At 41.0% G+C, this 19650-nt stretch overlaps 1 protein-coding gene across 2 annotated transcripts in view; it reads right to left on the reverse strand.

Annotated features, from left to right (window-relative positions):
* The window catches only part of znrf2b (zinc and ring finger 2b), a 207704-nt gene that overhangs the window by 14975 nt on the left and 173079 nt on the right, over positions 1-19650 (reverse strand). For both annotated transcript variants that reach the window (XM_087978568.1, XM_043719277.2), the window contains 2 exons: positions 5670-5775; positions 3576-3668 (listed from right to left, as the gene is read on the reverse strand). In XM_087978568.1, the coding sequence (XP_087834694.1) occupies positions 3611-3668; positions 5670-5775 (164 nt within the window). In that variant the 3' untranslated portion in view covers positions 3576-3610. The remainder of the gene's footprint in view (positions 1-3575; positions 3669-5669; positions 5776-19650) is intronic.

Consider the following 19650-nt stretch of genomic DNA (forward strand, 5'->3'; position numbering starts at 1 on the left):
CAAACTTGCCTCTTGCCTGTGGACTGACTGCCCTCCTCTCCTCTTCTTGTTCTTTCACCAAATAGTAGGCAAGATAAGGGCTTGAGAACTTTAAACTTGATCTCTGAAGCAAACTCAACACATATTTTAGCATGGAAATACTGACTTTAATTACATTTTCAGTTGTACGGCTGCCAAACCATCAGACTTTCCATTAGCTTGACCTGTTCCTGGGTTACATGAATAAGACTCCATAAGACTAGAAGAAGACTTTTTCTTCAGAACAATAACCAAAATAAGTTATCTTTTTTCAATCAGGAAGTATAGTACCCCATTCCTTTGTTAATTGGATAACTGCCTCTCCCCTTACCACACACTATTGCATGGATCATTGAAGCAACAGGATTGGACATTCATTTCTTTGTGTACCTTTTTTTTTGCTGGTTGAGAAAGACAGAACCTTGCTCTTTGAATTTCCCCACTTCCTCTTACTCAATGAGCCATTGGCTTTCTACTTTATTTTTGAGTCAGCCATCAGGCATCACAGATGGAATACTTCCACTCTATAGCAAATTCCAACGAAATAATAGTAGACTGTCACACTAACCCCTGGATATTATTTTGTTGAGATTGACTTTTGTCCGATTTTCTGCACAATATACAGTTGCTTGATATAATATCTGGGATTGCTTTTATTGCAAAAGTACACCTTGAGATACTCCAGAATTCTGGGGACAACGGATCTAAGTCCCAAGCAACCAAGGAAAACAGAGGCTTGCAATAGGTAAGGGAATTCAGGTGAAACATTTCTACTTTGCGGAGTAGACTAATTTATCACAGAAGTCAGACAGGCAACTAGGCACAGTCATGGATTACAACATGAGCTCAGGCAGTTGAGGCAAATTAAAATGAATAAATACATTTAAATAACAGCTTTTCCCTTTTGGTGAAATGTTTATATTCAATGAGATGAGGGAAATATCCAAGATGTTGTTTACGCAAACTGACCATAATTTCCATCTATTACTTTGCTTCATTTAGGAACTCACATAGTTTGGGGAGGGTGGAAAGTGTGATTCACGCTGATTGACTGAATGGATTTTGAAAGCTCACAAGGGTCAAGTATTCAACCTTTAGCTTCTGGCGGCTGAGAGTACAAACCAATTGCTTATTTTGTGAGAGGGGTATAGAAGGTGCAGACAGAAACCTGTTATTATGCTTATCTCTATTAATTGTTCACACATTTGTACAATCGAGCCCAGTACCTGCATAAAAGATCTCAGTTAAATGAGATTTCCTAGTTTACAGAGTGATGGCTGGAAACAAACAGAGTTGAGGAGAGGCAACTGAATGAAGCCTGAGCTTGGGCCAACTGCATTTCTTGCCAACCAACCACAAAGATATTCATGTTGTTTATGGTGAAATATGTTCCCAAGGGCCACACAAGCCCAATCCTTCTGACTGAAAATTGGAAAGAGACATCATGGCTCATGTGGAAATACAGATCCATTACTCAATTTCATCAAAACAAATTCTGTGCATTGGCCAGATATTCCAAGCTTTTTCATGCTGTTTTATCTCAGGCATTTCAAACAACAAACCTGCTTTTTTTTTTGCTCAAATCTTGGAATAAGTGTTCACTTTGTAATCGAGATTGGGAACCTAACTTTACTTGTGCTAAAATAAAACTAATCATGCTGATGATCTAGAGTCTATGAACTGAAGGATGGTAAAAACAGACATCAAAGTAATTTTCAAAACAAAACTGGATACATGTAATTGTATCAATAGTAAAAGAGAGGGCCATTTGGCCCAACTGGGCTATACTGTTACGTTGCTCTAGAGGAGCTTCCGCCAACACAGCTTCATCTCACTCTCAGCATAACCTTCTATTCCTTTGTTGCTCTTGTAGTTCTCTAACTTTTGCTTATTTTTTAAACAAAGAAGTATGCTTGAGGATATTTACAGAGGAACCTTAATTATCCGAAGGACATGGGAGGGGAGTTGTTCACTTGGTTTAGAGTTCCAGATAATCAAATGCCTGATAACATAATTTAACCTAGCATTAGGACCTCGCGATCTTGCCGGATAATTTGATAATGGGATGTTGGGATAATCAAGGTTCCTCTGTACTTAGAAAGGAGCAAATGTGCATGGTAAATAGAAAGAGCTGGAGAGTGGGACTAATTGGATAGGTCTTTCAAAGAGCTAGCACAGGAATTATGGATGAATGGCCTCCTTTGGTGCTGTAAGATTCTGTAAAGCTAATCAGTCTGAATGTTGCATTAGACTGGCAGCCTACTATAGCTGTCAAATTTCCATTGCCTGTAGCACAGTACTACATTTCATTATGTCCAGAAAAATAATCACAAATCCATGTTGTACAATCACAAGCAGCCTTCAGAGTTATACTTCAAGCAGGCTTTGCAGTAACATGAAACATATCATATTTCAAGATGTATATAATGACATTTGAAAATGTTCAAGACATTGAAACAATTCAATTCCATGACTGTCCCTAGTCAAGTGAGGAAAGTGGCCCAACAACTGCCAAATTAAGCAAGATTTATTGGTTGAAATAAAGTCAGATTCCTTCAGAAATTGTGAACAGACGAACAAGAACAGAACTTTAAGCGGGAATAAATTTCTTTTACTCTCTTGTGGGACCTGAGCATTGTTGGCTGGTCAGCATTTATTGCATGTCCTTGGTTGTCCTTGAGAATGTAGCGGTGAGCTGCTTTCTCGAACTGCTGTAGTCTATGTGCTGTAGGTAGACCCACAATTGCTCCAACAAGAAATACTGGAGACAAATGGACCTTTTTCCTCCTACTTGATAGCATTTAAAACAATTTTTTTTTCATTATTCTTACATGGGATGAAGGCATTGCTAGCTAGGTAGCATTTATTGCCTATCCCTAATTACCCAGAGGGCAGTTAAGAGTCAACCACATTGCTATGGGTCTGGAGTCACATGTCGGCCAGACCCAGGTAAGGATGGCAGTCTCCTTCCCTAAAGGATATTATTAGGATTGGCAATAGTATCTGACAATCAGCAATGGATTCACTCTTAATTCCAAAGATTTTTAAAAATTGAATTCAAATTCCACCATCTGCCCTGGCGGGATTCAAATCCAGATTCCCAGAACATTGCCAGAGTTTCTGGATTAATAGTCCAGCGATAATATGACTATGTCATTACCTTCCCTAGTCTCAGAAATCCATTTCAATATCCTAACATTCCTAGTGCGTGTGCACTCTCTGCATGGAGTTATGTGACTCATCTGCCAGTTTCGATATATGTAAGCTCATTTCCAGTCTGATACATTTTGATATGTGGGATAAACGCACTAAGTGCACTTAACGCAAATGACAACTCGCATGAGCATCTTATTAGCATGTTGAATATAGTAGGCAAGTGATCCTGTACATTTTATAGATCAAAAACATTCTATACCTGCTATTAAACAGACTTCCAGAGACTTTAGTATGCAGAAGCAACTTGTGTCTCAGTGTAACTGTTAGTCAAGCAGTCAAAAGCCAATCTACATAACGATCCAATATTAGAGAAGATAAGACCAGCCTTACAAAGAAATTACCTTATAGCAAAGCAACAGTCCGTTTCGTTCATCTGTTAATCTGATGGGTGCTCAGGACAAGACCTATTGACTTCAAACCAAGAATCTATACATCTGGAGAGAAATATAAACACAAAATTCCTGTTAGACAAAGTCTACACACACAATAGTCACCGGAAAGAAAGCATCTTCTTAGAGATTAAAGCCGATTGCATGAAATAAAGCCATCCAGAATATAATTGAAGGTTTGCAAACAACGCAATGGAATCATCATTCAGTCATACTTGTGAGTCAGGTTCCATTCCAAAGGAGCATAATACCTTTAGAACTTTCTGAAAAATTTGTCACTTGTCTCTCTCTATTTTTGTGTTTTTCTTCCGCTCCTGCCTGCTGTCTCTCTTCTGTCAGTGAGAGCCAGAAGCTCCCTTTGCTACCTGCTGTTCCTGACAGTAAAAGGTGAGATAACACATTCTTAAGGCTTCATCAGTGTGGAATATCTAAAGGCCAGCTGAGAATTTTAACTAACAAATGTGAGAATTTCTGGATTTTTAAAAAAGTTCATTCTCATTGAACGGCAGACAAGACTCGAAAGACTGCATAATCTGTTCCTGCTCCAGGGTGAAATCTCATTGAGCTGATGGACTGGTCTGCTGACTGGACAGCTGATGTCTGCTTATCAGAAGACATTTACAGAGGTCTTTCACCTTCCAGCTCTTACTCGGCTTTGGTGTTTGTAAAGCATTTTGAGATGTTGTTCTGAGTTGAAGGAAGAATACAAATGAAGGTTGCTAATGATTATATCATTTCATTCACTGCACTCAAAACAAAAATCAGGGGACCATTCCAATCCTATATTAATTTTACACCCATACAATTTGTCTGGGGGTGTTTTGTTTTTCTTGCTTCTGTGCCCATGTGCATTTCCATGGGCAAAAATGTGTGCATGTGGCACACACGTGTGCAGAGGGTGGGCGTGGATGGGGAAGGATGCAACATGCAGCAGGTGGGTCTCAGAGACCTCAAGAAGAAAGACACTTCTTTCAATGCTTGAGCGGAGCAGGATACCATATGATTTATTTTTAAACAATTTTCCATGATGCATCGTGAATTAAAAGCAACCACTAATTAATGCGCTCTCTTTTGGAGAGCAATGAAAAAGCATTAGAGTGAAGACTGAAATGCAGAAACTTCTGAAATAATTCACACTTGTAATAACTGTAAAGTTCGCTCATGCTATGAATTAATCCTGAACCAGAAGTGAGGCAAGCAGACCTATTTCAAAGCCGTTGACTATGAAGCTAAGTCAACTGAGCAATGGCTTCCTGATGAAGGGCTTTTGCCTGAAATGTTAATTTTCTTGATCCTCGGATGCTGCCTGACTGCTGTACCTTTCCAACACCATTCTAATCTTGAGTAATGGGTGGCTCAGGGTTGAATGTACAACCCTCCCAGAACGCACTGCAGCCTATACAATTTGGCATTAATCCCGTAACCAATGCAATCAGCAACCTTGGAAAGTGTTTTTTAATACTTGTGACAATTTTTTTAAAGATTAAACACTTTTTTAAAAATATTAGAAATTGGTAAAAAGGCTGTTTGAATGGGGTGCTGGAGTTGGGAGTGGTCATGTGATGAATACCCGGTCCATCCAGAATTTGCGCAACCAGAAAAGGTGGCAATCTTAGCCCCTTGAGATGGGCCTGTGAAATTGCCATTGACCATTCCGGCATGGACACACAAACTGGAAGCAACTGTCGAGAAAAAACTTTGAGTCCATACAATCTCAGAGACAGCGTTTTGGGAACAATTGGTATTTCTGTGAATTTAATAATTTATGCAACGATCAGCTCAAACATCCCAAACGCACTGTTGATATTCAGAGGCCATCAGTGTTCTGTCATGGTAGATTATGGCATTCAGGTATTGAGAAAATTCTCAGGTTTTCTATCTCCTTGGAGACAGCTGCACCATTCAACATGATCAATACTGATCCTCCAGCCCAATGATGCATTTGCATTCTCCCCCTCTAGCCCTTGATGCCTCTTAATAAACAATTGACCTTGACACTCAAAACTTTGTGCTGCCACAATATTCTCAGCCCCTTAGTCTACTTACCCTTTATGGTAGATGCATAAACAAGGCAAGCGTGCAATGGTATCTCCCTGCTGCAGTTCTTCAAGACATATTGCACATTCTCCAGTATCTTTACTTAGCACATCCTCTACAGCAACAAAAAAAAACACATACATCAGTGTCATTACAAGGAATTATACCATTGGTCATTGATGTTGCTTCAAAGTTTTTAAAAGCTTCCACCAGCAGAACTCCAACAGCATGTATTTATGTCCTATTAAAAGATAACGGAGTAACAGCTCTGTCAGCAGATAAAGAATATGCTTCGCAGGAACTAACGTTATCAATTGGGGGGAGGCAATGGCCTCATGGTATTATCACTGGACTGTTAAACCAGAGGCACAGGAAATATTCTGGGGACCCGGGTTTGAAATCCGCCACGGCAGATGGTGGGATTTAAATTCAATAACAACCTGGAATTAAGAATCTAATTTCAACCATGAAATCATTGTCAATTATTGGGTTGGTTCACTAATGCCCTTTAAGGAAGGAAACTGCCATCTTAATCAGGTCTGGCCAACATGCGACTCCACAGCCAATGTGATTGACTCTTAACTACCCTCTGGGATGGGTAATAACTAGCCAGTGATGCTGTCATCCCATGAATGAATTTTAAAAAAATACACAACTTAATGATACCGTTATAATATAAAGTTGCACTCAATTAGCCTAAGGGAGTCACTATTCTGGGCTTGAAACATTAACTCTGTCTTTCTCTGCACAGATGCAGCCAGACCTGCTGAGTTTCTCCTGCATTCTCTGTATTTGTTTCAGATTTCCAGCATCTGCGGTATTTTGCTTTTATACCATCCTCTGCCTCAAGCAGACAATCAGCGTCTATTTACGTGCAGGTCCCTCACCAGGGTTTCAGCTCAAAGATCAACACTGGCATTCCAGTGTTGTACTGAGGGATTGCTGCACTGGCAGAGATTGTGGATGAGATATGAAACTGCTGAGATGGATGCACAAGTCCTAACAGCACTACTTCAAGGAAGAGCAGGAGAGTTATCCCTCAAACAACATCACAAAATCTAAAAACTATCATCTATTGCCACTTGAGGGAGTTTACTGTGCACAAATTGACTTTCACAATACACTATAACAGCAATTTCTTTTAAGAAAAGCACTTCTCTGATGCCCTTTGAGATGTCCAGTGGTCAAGATAAGGGGTATGTAAATGTGATTTTAAAAAATAAATAAAACCTTTTTAGATTTATATCTGTGAGTGCAAATAATGGGGAGAATTTGTTTTAGGGATTAGAGTCTAAGGCCCTTCAGCCCATCGAGACTGCACTAGTGAAAAACAAAAACAATAACCTAATTATTCTAACTTCATTTTTCAGCATTTGCCTTACGGCCTTGTATAACTCAGTGCACTTTCTAAATACTTCCCAAATATTAGGAGGCAGAAAGGAGTCCCTCCTGTTTACCTTATCCATGCATTTTGTGAATTTGTACATCCCGATCATGCTTTACTGAACACATTTACTGGATTGTAAATGGATTATTTCTGAGCAGGCCACTTGTTCCATTTTTCTTCTGGATGAAGCGCAAGTCACAATCACTATTCAGCTTGTGTTAACTGTCCAGGAGAGCTCAGGAAGAACCTGGTTTAGAAATGCACAGGCTTCAGAGCATTTTGTTAAAAAGCATCCTGAATGACTTCAAAAAAAGACACCAGTAGAGGGGGCTGTGCCTCTCTGTTTTGTGCTTGTGAGCTCAGGTCACATTCACACTTTAGTTTTGAAAGCCAGAGGGAAAGCAAACCAAACGAGACCAATGTATTCGGGGAGGCACTAACACTCAGCGATAAACCTCCCAGGTACCTGCAATAGGACGTGACTCAACAGCCGCTACAAAGCCAGCATATCAGACTCAGAATCATTACACCGAAAGGAACAGAATGTCACGCAGGGGAAGGTTTATAGAAAGATTGTTATTGTTAATCTTCCAGTGGGAATGAGTTATCACAGCAACTACTGATATTTGTCAACAGAGTATCTCTGAATAAGTACAGCAGACAAAAAATGCATCACAGATTAGGGAGGCTAACCAAAAGCAGAATAATTAAGGAGGTGGGGAGAAAGAAGAATTGTGATGGAGGGGTAAATGCAGAAATATAATAAAGGAATCCAGTGTTTAAAGCCTAAAGGCTGAGGGACACTGAGGATGTGCAGGAAGCCAGAATGGGAGGTATGCTGACGTCTAGGAGAGTTGCAAGAGACTCCAGGGAAATAGTCAAAGCCACTGAACAAGTTGAAACGGAGGATGTGAACAGAGTACATCTGAACATACATATTGGGAAAAAAACGTAGGCCCCTCAAACTTGTTCTGTCATTCAAAGACTGATCTGCTTGTGCTTTGAATTCCACATCCCCATCTACACCTGGTAATCTTTGCTTCCCTTACCCAAGAAGAAAGCATCTACCTCCACCTTAAAATGAACGTCCTCATCTCTCTCCTAAAAGGTGTCACAAATCTTTGCACAGTGCCTCCTGGTTTTGGGTTCACCTACAAAGTCGAGATGGTTCAGAACAAGAGCAGAAGAAGGTGGTCAGGGATCACGAGAAAAATGGTATGCCAACAAGTTACAATATAGTTAGCAAAACACAGTACCATAGCCTATTAAAAGGAGAAAACATTACAGAAGAAATGTTTATTGGCATGCTTCATTAGGAATGAGCTATCACCATTCCGGAGATCCTGTTTCAGTCCCTTATTATTAAGGCAGATATCACATTTCTTTGTTCAACTTTGTTTTACACTGTTTCTCTGTTTTAAAATTGAATTAGGTTTATTGTCACATGCACCCACATGAAAAGTTTACAAATCGCCATTTATGGTGCCACCTTACATACAAAGGTATCTCGGTACAGAGTCTTAGAGAACCCAGTTTCCACTAGAGGGAAAGGAATTGATTTCTGGCTGGGTTTGACTGGTTTTACCAGTTGAACTCCTGAGTTGTATCAGACAAGCTTTACTGATATGAAATAATCATGCCAATCCCTGGCAGTGCGATGATTGTACTATTCACTAACTTCAAACACATTTCAGGCTGGGATTGAAGTTATAGTGACCGCTTGGCTCCTCACCACCTTGTACACATATTTACCTACCTCAACCAGATTAAATATTCAGATGACCCAGGAAATCCTGCTGTAAAATTCTGAGGATTTTAATACGAGCACTTTCTAAAGCAAGGTTACACACATTTCTTCCCATGACATCCAAACCACTGCAGCTCAGTGACCCAAAGTCATGTGGTTTGTGTTTGCCCCTTCCAGATTTCTTATTTTTAAGGCCTCTTACTTTGATCTGTGACTTTGAAAAGCTCTATTTGAATAATGCACAGATTCAAGGACAGTCTATTTACATCACATATCCCCTGGGAATTAGTATCAGTTGAGCTCATGGTCTAAAGGAAACTTCTCATTCTAAGCACATCTTTTCAACATGGAGGGATACATTACAGCCAGAGGAAGCCATTCAGTTAGATCTTGCCTGAACATCATTTCCCACAACCTCTGATTCACACATCTTTACTCTTAAACGAACAGAAGTAAGTGCTTGTGGTTACACATACATTTTATTTGTTTGTGGGATGTGGGCATTGTTGGCTAAGCCAGGATTTATTGCCCATTTCTTATTGACGTCAAGATGGTGACCCACTCAGTCCAGGAGATATAGGAATACTAATAGTGCTGGTAGGAATGAGGTTTGACACAGAAATGGTGACATATATCCAAATCAGTACAATGCGTGTCTTGGAGGTCAACTTGAAAGGGTGTCATTCCCATTGTATCTGCTGCCGTTGTCCTGGTGGGAGAAGTCATGGATTTGAAAGGTGTTGTTGAGGGATCTTTGGTGGGTATTTGACCTATCGGCACACATATGCATGCATTAAATGTGTCAAATGTCTGTGTATATTTTCTATGTATAGAAACTGTTTATTTTTGTGTACATGGACTTGCATGTATTTCATACACAAACATGTGTGAGGAGATATCTAAAATATGCAGTTGTGGTCATTTAACATTTTTTCTAACTCAGTCACTGATGTCACCATAGAACAGGAACTTAGGACCAGTTGTGCTGGCTGATATTTGTCCTGTCGTTTCAAGATTCTGGCATGAATTTAAACCTTCTGCCAAACTCCAGTGAAATTCTCAAATTGCACTGAACAGGGGAAATAGTCAAACCTGGGTCCTCTCTCAAGTTACTGCGCATCAAGACACAAACTATATTTCTTTTCCTATCCTTGATCTCCTCCTTTTTCATTCTCCCTGAATTGTTTATTAAATAGTAACATCATCTTCTGCATTTATATTGATTTGTAGGAGTATTTGGGCTAACACTAAAAGCAGAATTAAAGAATTTAGCAATATCCTCGACAATTACCAACCCCATTAAACTTAAAGCCACAACATAGAAGAAAAATGTTAATTTCCTGAATACAATACAACTTACACGAGCACAAAATGACAGGCATCAGTTCGGAATATAAAGTTTGCTTCAAAACAACAGACACATCCTTCTAAACATAAAGGGCCTATCATCTTAAACAAATCTTCCAAAGACTGTTCAGGCGATATGCACAAAGCTAGAATACTTTAACCAGGCAGTTATAACCCATTCTGTTGCCTCTGAAATCAAGTGTCAATTAAATTTAACAATTGACAAGAGAGTATTCATTCCAGTAGCATTGGATACATTTTTCCCCATATAACACCCATATGCATACATTGTAAAGCTAAAACTACCACATTCATTTGCAAGTAATTCAATACCTCAATTATTTCAGGATCTCCAGGCTCTGATTTAGCTAAGTGTCCTTGACAACTTTGAAGTTGTTCATCTTATTTGCATTCTCTCTCTAGCTTCTCCAGCATTGCAAACTCCCTCGTTCTCCAAACCCCTATCGGCTTCTCTTGGTTTTTCAATCTGTTGTGGCTGCCCAATCTCCTGTCTGCCTCTTGGATTGCCAATGCCTCCAAGCCTCTTGCAGCCACCATGTCTCCAGTTTCATCATCCCCGTGACCCCCCACCTCCCAAGCCCCTTGCATCCACCTTCTCCCTCATTTCCTGCCAGCCCCTTACAGTCTCCCATTTACCAACAATTCCCCAGGTGGCTGCCAACCTGCCTTCCCCACCCCCTCCCATGTGGCCTCTGACACCCCCCACTAAACCCACCCATAAATCCGGCTGTCCCAGCAAAAACATGAATGTCACTTCCCCGACTGACATCACTATAAAGGCTGCTCCTGGCCCTGGCCTCCATTCCCCAGCCTCAGCTACATGGTAGCGTCTCCCAGTTCCCCAGCTCCTGAATGTCAGCCCTCAGTTCCTGCACTGTGACCCTTGGTCCTGTGATTAAGCATTCACTGACCCTGCTGCTACTCCTTCAACCACAGACTGTCTCTCTTCTGCCTTTGTTGCTGATAGGTTCAAAAGTGAACTATCAGAGGAACTATGGGGGAAAACCAACCTGTGATTGGAGGAGCAGCTCCTCACTTTTTCTTTCTATTCTATCCATAGTGATGACTTTTCTCCAACTGATTATCCCTGTGAATGAATGAAATTGCCCATTGCCCCGTGTTATCTTGAATGTTTCTGCAATGCATTGACAACTGTTTGATCCAAGCAGCTCCCACCTCAATAATGAGCAATGATCAGGATCAGACATGAGAAAAGGGGTTAGACACTGACTGGAACGGTCCTTATGCCTGGTTCAAATGAACACAAGTTGGTCTTGGAGGAAATGCAGAGACTTAAATCTCAAGAAGAGATTCCATAGCATAGTTGGCATTGCCTTATGACTGGGAAACTGACCAGTGATCTCACTGAGAAACTCAACTAGTGCAGAAAGATGGAGCACAGTGAGAATGAGGTCAGGTGACCACTGGCCAATCACATGACTAAACCTCCAACCAACCCAGGTGGGACTTCAGTACTGTAGAAGCTAAGCTCAATTAAATTAAAACTTTGGCAGCACCATGGTGCAGACTACTATTTTCCCAAGGACACACTAGCCATTTACACACTACAGTCTAGTCACCTACAATGCACACAAAACTGAACAGAACTGAAAGGGGAACTAAGCAAGTAACATTCACTTTGGAAACTTCCCATTTCTATTTTGTGTTAAGTGGAATACAAGATTTTACAATAAGTAAAGGTCAACTACTCGTTCTTCTCTCTTTTAGCTCATTGCCTGCAGAAAAAAAAGGAACCACTCGAATGAAAGAAAAACTGTTTTGGCTAAAAGAAAACAATGGAAGCTTTAAAAGTGGCCTAGGCCTAGACAGCTGGAATTAGCACCAAAATGCACTGCACAAAGCAATGGAGGAGCTGGCTGAAGTAGTGATCACATTGCATATTGATTTTGGAAATGCTTACATTAATAGTGTGGGTCTGTTCCCTAGCTGGCTTTGAACTAACTACTGCATTATTGATCTTACAATTACATGGGAGCTCCACAGGAACCTCAAATAAAACCAAGATGAGAACAAGTTAATCCTATAGTACACTGCATTTAAATTTTAAACCGAATCATTGGATTAGAAAGTTTACTCAGCTGAATACAGAAAATTAGACAGCCCAAGAATTGATATTTACATATGACATACTTTAAAGTCTTTTGATGCTTTCATTTAAAAAAAACAATCATTCTGCCTTTGTCTCCTTCTGTATTCTGTCTATACCTCAATTGTCCAGAAATAGATGACTGCTACTGACCATTTGTATCAGGCTCAATTCAGTTGATCGTTCTCACTTCTGAATTAGAAGATTGTGGATCCAAGCCTCTACTCCAGAATGCACAATCAAGGCTAACACCACAAAGCAGTAAACAAGGGAGTGCTATACTCTGGAAAGTGTGGTCTTTTGGATGAAGTGCTACACCAAGGCATCATTGCCCATCACTGACAGACGCAAGGACCCCATATTGCAGTTTCAAAGCAGAGCAGGGATGCTTTCCCTAGCATAGAAAACAGAAAATGCTGGAGGAACTCAACGGGTCTGACCACATCTGTGGAAAAAGAAACAGCTCATCTTTCGCGTCCAACGACCTCTCTTTGTAACTTCTTCCAAAGAAAAGTGCCAATATTATTTTTCTCTCTCCACCGATGCTGCCAGATCAATCGAAATTCTTCAGCATGTAATGTTTTTAGATTAGATTTCAAACATCCACAGAATTTTGCTTTCTCCCTAGTGTCCTAACCAATATTTATCCCTCAATTAACATCAAAAAGTGTTGGTCAGCATTGCCATACCGATGCAAACATAGCTGCCTTTTTTTTCCCGCATTAAAAATACTTAATTGGCTGTAAAGTGTTTGAGGAGGTAATGAAAGGGGCTATATAAATTATTTCATGAAGCTTTCTTGTGCATCACCTGCAACTCCCACCCTTTTAGCTCACCATAGTATATGGCCCACAAAATGGAAACTGTGGAGAACTGAATGTAAAAATGGTAGACTCAGTAATGGAGGATACAAACACATTCTCTCATATTGCCATCAACCTGTTGTACTGCCTTTCCAGAAGGCTGGAATCATAACCAATTGCGCATGTGCAGAAACGCAGCGTCAATCCCATTACAGTCAATGAGATGCAGCATTCACATTCTGAGTCACCCATACTGAGAGTCACACATATTCTCTCTTTCTCACAGGTTTAACCATATAGAACATTGACTGATATCTGGAATAAAACATTGGTGCCTTTGAGGACCACATTTTACAATAAATTAGAGTACATATTGCCCTGCAGGGACTAAGCGCAGTTTCAATTTTTCTTTCTCTGAACCTTAAATCTATATTTCACGATGTGATATCATTAGTGTACACATGTAGGTGGTGGCCATCTTTGTTAGCCATCTTGGCATTCGCAGCACACACTATATTTCCAGAAAGCACATTGTCACAATGAAGCAATTTTATTTTACATAAAAGATTCCCTTACAAAGTGGCATTGTCAGAAAGAATATACAAAACTCTCCTTCAACTTGAGGAGGAGAAAGAATGTCTAAAGTGGTAGTCATATTTCATATTGATCTTGGAAACTCTATTGCATTAATCATATGGGTGTGTCACCCAGCTGGTTTCAAACTAAACACAGCTTTATTGATTCTTCAATATAAATTTCTGCCAGGGCTCGCCTGAAAGTGGAGCAGAGGTGAAATCTTCCATCAGAGGCAGTTGGTTTATACCAGTGTTTGGAATATTCACTGTAAATTCCTTAAAGCTAATTTTACAAACACTCAGAAGTACAAATGTAAACTGATGTTCATTGTTATCTTTTGCATTATTAATAAAGCAAGAGGAAATATTTTGCTTGGTTGGCACTCCAATTGATTAAAGCATTTACTCCCTTCTTCACCAACAAATTATGGCTTCCTTAGAGGCCCTGGCACAGACTGAAAACTGTAAGAAGTGGAGCCCCAAGCGTTCATGAGAGCCTTGGTAACTGAACCAATGAAATACCCAAACAATAACCTTCATTGGAATCAATAGAGTCATAGAGATGTACAGCATGGAAACAGACCTTTCGGTCCAACTCGTCCATGCCGACCAGATATCCCAACCCAATCTAGCCCCACCTGCCAGCATCTGGCCCATATTCCTCCAAATCCTTCCTATTCATATACCCATCCAGATGCCTCTTAAATGTTGCAATTGTACTAGCCTCCACCACTTCCTCTGGCAGCTCATTCCATACACGTACCATCCTCTGTGTGAAAACGTTGCCCCATAGGTCTCTTGTATATCTTTCCCCTCTCATCCCAAACCTATGCCCTATAGTTCTGGACTCCCCGACCTCAGGGACAAGACTATGTTTCTTTACCCTATCCAGCCCCTCATGATTTTATAAACCTCAAGAAGGTCACCCCTCAGCCTCCGATGCTACAGGGAAAACAGCCCTAGCCTATCCAACCTCTCCCCATAGCTCAAATCCTCCAACCCTGGCAACATCCTTGTAAATCTTTACTGAACCCTTCAAGTTTCACAACATTTTTACGATAGGAAGGAGACCAGAATGAGCTATGAACCTGCACTCTAAGGTCTCATTGTTCAGCAACACTCCCTAGGACCTTACCATTAAGTGCATAAGTCCTGCTAAGATTTGTTCTCCCAAAATGCAGAATCTCAAATTTATCTGAATTAAACTCCATCTGCCACTTCTCAGCCCATTGGTTCATCTGATCAAGATGCCGGTGTAATCTGAGGTAACATTCTTCGCCGTCCACTACACCTCCAATTTTGGTGTCATCTGCAAGCTTATTAATAGTTTCCCTCCTATTTATAATATCTTTCCAAAATACAGTTTGAATTCGACACACCTGGTAAATTAATTGCTTCAAACTTGCAGAAAAACACCAAGCTCAAGGATCGCATTAGGCCTGGTAGATGCTTAATGTTATACAATCATTTTTTTAAGATTTTGACTAGTATGCTGGAATGTTCCAGTTTTCTTGGTGTTCAATAAAAAATGATTTTCTGTTTATTTGTTCATGTGTTCGGGGTGGGGGGGGGAAAGAGACTGGACCCTGAGAAGAGCTCCAAGGGGGGCTGTGACCACAAAATGATTGAGAATCACTGATCTAGAAGATGCACATCCCTAACCCTAACCCTACAGTAAGTCACCAAGACTTCACAAATATCAGTACCCCAATTAAACAGCCTCCACCAACTGAAGAACTAGCAACATTAGGTTCCTTCCAAGTCATACACCCGAAACATGATGACATATTGCTGTTTATTCATCAACACTGGTCAAAATTCTGGAAGGTTCTATCTAACTGTCCTGCCTGTGCACCTTCATCACTTAGGCCGTTAGGATACTTGAAGGAAGCTTTCCATTATCTTCGTAAAGCAACTGGGAATGGGCAATAAATTCTGGCTTTACCAGGAATAACTCATTCTGAAAACAACATTAAAAAAATCTGCCAATGACAGTAATGGCAAGTTGATGATAACCATGGTCACTTGATTAGTGGAGAAGCATTGAAAATGTTGCTGGAGTATTTCAATTAGAGCCTTGGCCATGAGCCCAATGGTCCTTAAGATGACTGAATTCCTGGCAGGATTCATTTAAAATCTAGGTATTTAGATTAGATTAGATTACATTACAGTGTGGAAACAGGCCCTTCGGCCCAACAACTCCACATCGACCCGCCGAAGCGCAACCCACCCATACCCCTACATTTTCCCCATACCTAACACTACGGGCAATTTCTGTGAAACACCTTGGAAAAAAGCCTGATTGTGATCAAATGGAGAAGGAAAAATTGATTCTGACTTTCACATAGAAAAAGTATCCAATCTGTATATTGTGGCCATGGGATGGGTGAAGTCACGTGACATGGTACAGACTTTATGAGGAATGATAGAGGAATAGGTGGGGAGGCATGAACTGAGATGAGTTGGCCTATGAAGCATATGGGAATGAGGAAGCATGTTGGATGTGGGCCAGAAGACTTTCTCAATATACTGTTCGTATTACAGCTGTGGCAATGTCTCTGGACATCAAGAAAGTTCTCTTTATAAAATTAAAAACCCGAAAGAACTGCCGATGCTGTAAATCAAAGATAGAAATAGAAATTGCTGGAAAAGCTCAGGAGAAAGCTCAGAAATGAGGAAGGGTCACTCAACCAGAAGCGTTAACTCTGATCTCTCTCCACAGATGCTGCTAAACCTGCTGAGCGTTTCCAGCAATTTCTGTTTTTGTCTATGAAGGTCTCCTTACAGCCTACCTCAGCACTGACAGCCTGTGGCTGCCTCCAAACTGTTCCTGGGGCAACTAGTCTCCAGTGATCACTCCCACATTCCACAGAATGAATATCCTGCCTTTGAGGACACTAACTCCCAAGATAAACATAGTGAATGCACAAATTTACCAAGTTCCTCTCGAATGAGAATCCAACGCATAACCTTGTTACATTAAGTCTCTCATCATACATGTTTGAGCAAATCAAAATAAAGTAAATGACCAATTATCAACCTCTTAAAAAGGTCAGAGAATAAACAAAACTTTAATGGAAACTTTCCTACTCTGGGTAAACCAAAAAAGCTCGTTAACTAAAGAACCATCCCTTAAAGGAACACAGCAATGAAAACCGAAACTTTAAAGGAGATTGTTAACTTTAAAATAGAATTCCATTTTCAGAGTTAAAAATCACACAACACTTGGTTATAGAGTCATAGAGATGTACAGCATGGAAACAGACCCCTCGGTCCAACTCATCCATGCCGACCAGATATCCCAACCCAATCTAGTCCCACCTGCCAGCATCTGGCCCATATCCCTCCAAATCCTTCCTATTCATATAACCATCCAAATGCCTTTTAAATGTTGCAATTGTACCAGCCTCCACCACTTCCTCTGGCAGCTCATTCCATACGTACCACCCTCTGAGTGAAAAGGTTGCCCCTTAGGTCCCTTTTATATCTTTCCCCTCTCACCCTAAACCTATGCCCTCTAGTTCTGGACTCCCCCACCACAGGGAAAAGACTTTGTCTATTTATCCTATCCATGCCCCTCACAGCGCTGGAGACCCGGGTTCAATTCCCGCCTCAGGCGACTGACTGTGTGGAGTTTGCACATTCTCCCCGTGTCTGCGTGGGTTTCCTCCGGGTGCTCCGGTTTCCTCCCACAATCCAAAGATGTGCAGGTCAGGTGAATTGGCCATGCTAAGTTGCCCCTAGTGTTAGTGTTAGGTAAGGGGTAAATGTAGGGGTATGGGTGGGTTGCGCTTCGGCGGGTCGGTGTGGACTTGTTGGGCCGAAGGGCCTGTTTCCACACTGTAATCTAATCTAATCTAATCTAATAATTTTGTAAATCTCTATAAAGACACCCCTCAACCTCTGACGCTCCAGGGAAAACAGCCCCAGCCTGTTCAGCCTCTCCCCATAGCTCAAATCCTCCAACCTTGGCAACATTCCTGAACCCTTTCAAGTTTCACAACATCTTTCCGATAGGAAGGAGAGCAGAGTTGCACACAATATTCCAACAGTGGCCTAACCAATGTCCTGTACAGCCACAACATGAACTCCCAACTCCTGTACTCAATACTCTGACCAATAAAGGAAAGCATACCAAACACCTTCTTCACTATCCTATCCACCTGCGACTCCACTTTCAAGGAGCTATGAACCTGCACTCCAAGGTCTCCTTGTTCAGCAACACTCTCTAGGACCTTACCATTAAGTGTACAAGTCCTGCTAAAATTTGCTTTCCCAAAGTGCAGCACCTCGCATTTATCTGAATTAAACTCCATCTGCTACTTCTCAGCCCATTGGCCCATCTGGTCAAGATCCTATTGTAATCTGAGGTAACCCTCTTCGCTGTCCACTACACCTCCAATTTTGTGTCATCTGCAAACTTACTAACTATACCCCTTATGTTCGCATCCAAATCATTTATGTAAATGACAAAAAGTAGAGGATCCAGCACCAATCCTTGTGGCATTCCACTGGTCACAGGCCTCCAGTCTGAAAAACAACCCTCCACCACCACTCTCTGTCTTCTACCTTTGAGCCAGTTCTGTATCCAAATGGCTAGTTCTCCCTTTATTCCGGAGATCTAACCTTGCTAATCAGTCTCCCTTGGGAAATCTTGTCGAACGCCTTACTGAAGTCCAAATAGATCACATCTACTGCTCTGCCCTCATCAATCCTCTTTGTTACTTCTTTAGAAAATTCAATTAAGTTTTTGAGACATGATTTCCCACGCACAAAGCCATGTTGACTATCCCTAATCCCTTGCCTTTCCAAATACATTCATAATCCAACAGGTTTAATTGGAATCATTAGCTTTTGGAGCACTGCTCCTTCATCAGGTGGTTCAGAGAGATGATACATTCTAGCCCTCGCAGTGTTCTTTTTCTGCCTCAGAAAGCCTCAAGTTTACTACACACCAGGCTCCCTCTCCAAAGACACCAGAGTATGGACATTACCAATCGAAGAGGGCCAGTCAGTCAGGCTAAACACTGACCTGCCCATTGCCTGGGACAGTTGGTAGACTCCTTGGCTAATTCCAGGAGAAAGCTAACAAGGGTGCTTTCCAAAGGAAAATATCTGCTGACCGTTTTAGAAAAATCTTTTCAGTATTTCAAATGTAGAAATAATTAACAAAATATCATTTGTGCATGAGTTACTTAGTCAATCAATGCCCTCCTCCTGAAGGTTAATAATAAATTAACACACCATTAACACTCAACCACCTTTGCTCTAAGGATTGCAATCCACCTTCTCCAAGGTAAAAACAATGATTGCAGATGCTGGAAACCAGATTCTGGATCAGTGGTGCTGGAAGAGCACAGCAGTTCAAGCAGCATCCGAGGAGCAGTAAAATCGACGTTTCGGGTAAAAGCCCTTCATCCTGTATTCCTGAAGGGCTTTTGCCCGAAACGTCGATTTTACTGCTCCTCGGATGCTGCCTGAACTGCTGTGCTCTTCCAGCACCACTAATCCAGAATCCACCTTCTCCAGTCTGTCCATATAGCTGTAATCCCTTATCCCTGAAATCATTCTAGTAAATCTCTCTACACCTCTCCAAAGCTTTTATGTTCTCTACAAAGTGCAGGGTTCAGAATTGTTCAATTGGGATTTATAAACAGGCTCTTTCTTTCCTTCCTTCCTTATGTTTTATCTGCTCCCATTGCTTATTCTGTCCCTTCCTATAACTTATTCATTTGAACTTTTTTTTCCCACTGCACAGGTTCCTTCCATGACTTGCTGCATATTTTCAGCATTTTCTGCTTTTTGATCCAACTACTTCCAGATGGCACATTGGAGTTTCCCATGAGGGTTTAATAGAGAATGTACAACCTGCTCCACAGGTTCAAGTCTGGGATTGAAGTGAAACTCAGAAAATGCTGGAAACATGCAGCAGATTTGGCTGTTCCTGTAGAGAGGGGAAAGGAATTAATGCTTCAGATCAACGAATGCTGTTCTGTTAGTTCA

Source organism: Chiloscyllium plagiosum, unplaced genomic scaffold (genome assembly GCF_037043375.1).
Source record: "Chiloscyllium plagiosum isolate Xiang-an unplaced genomic scaffold, Cpla_swu_hap1 HiC_scaffold_34, whole genome shotgun sequence".
NCBI classification, from domain to species: Eukaryota; Metazoa; Chordata; class Chondrichthyes; order Orectolobiformes; family Hemiscylliidae; genus Chiloscyllium; species Chiloscyllium plagiosum.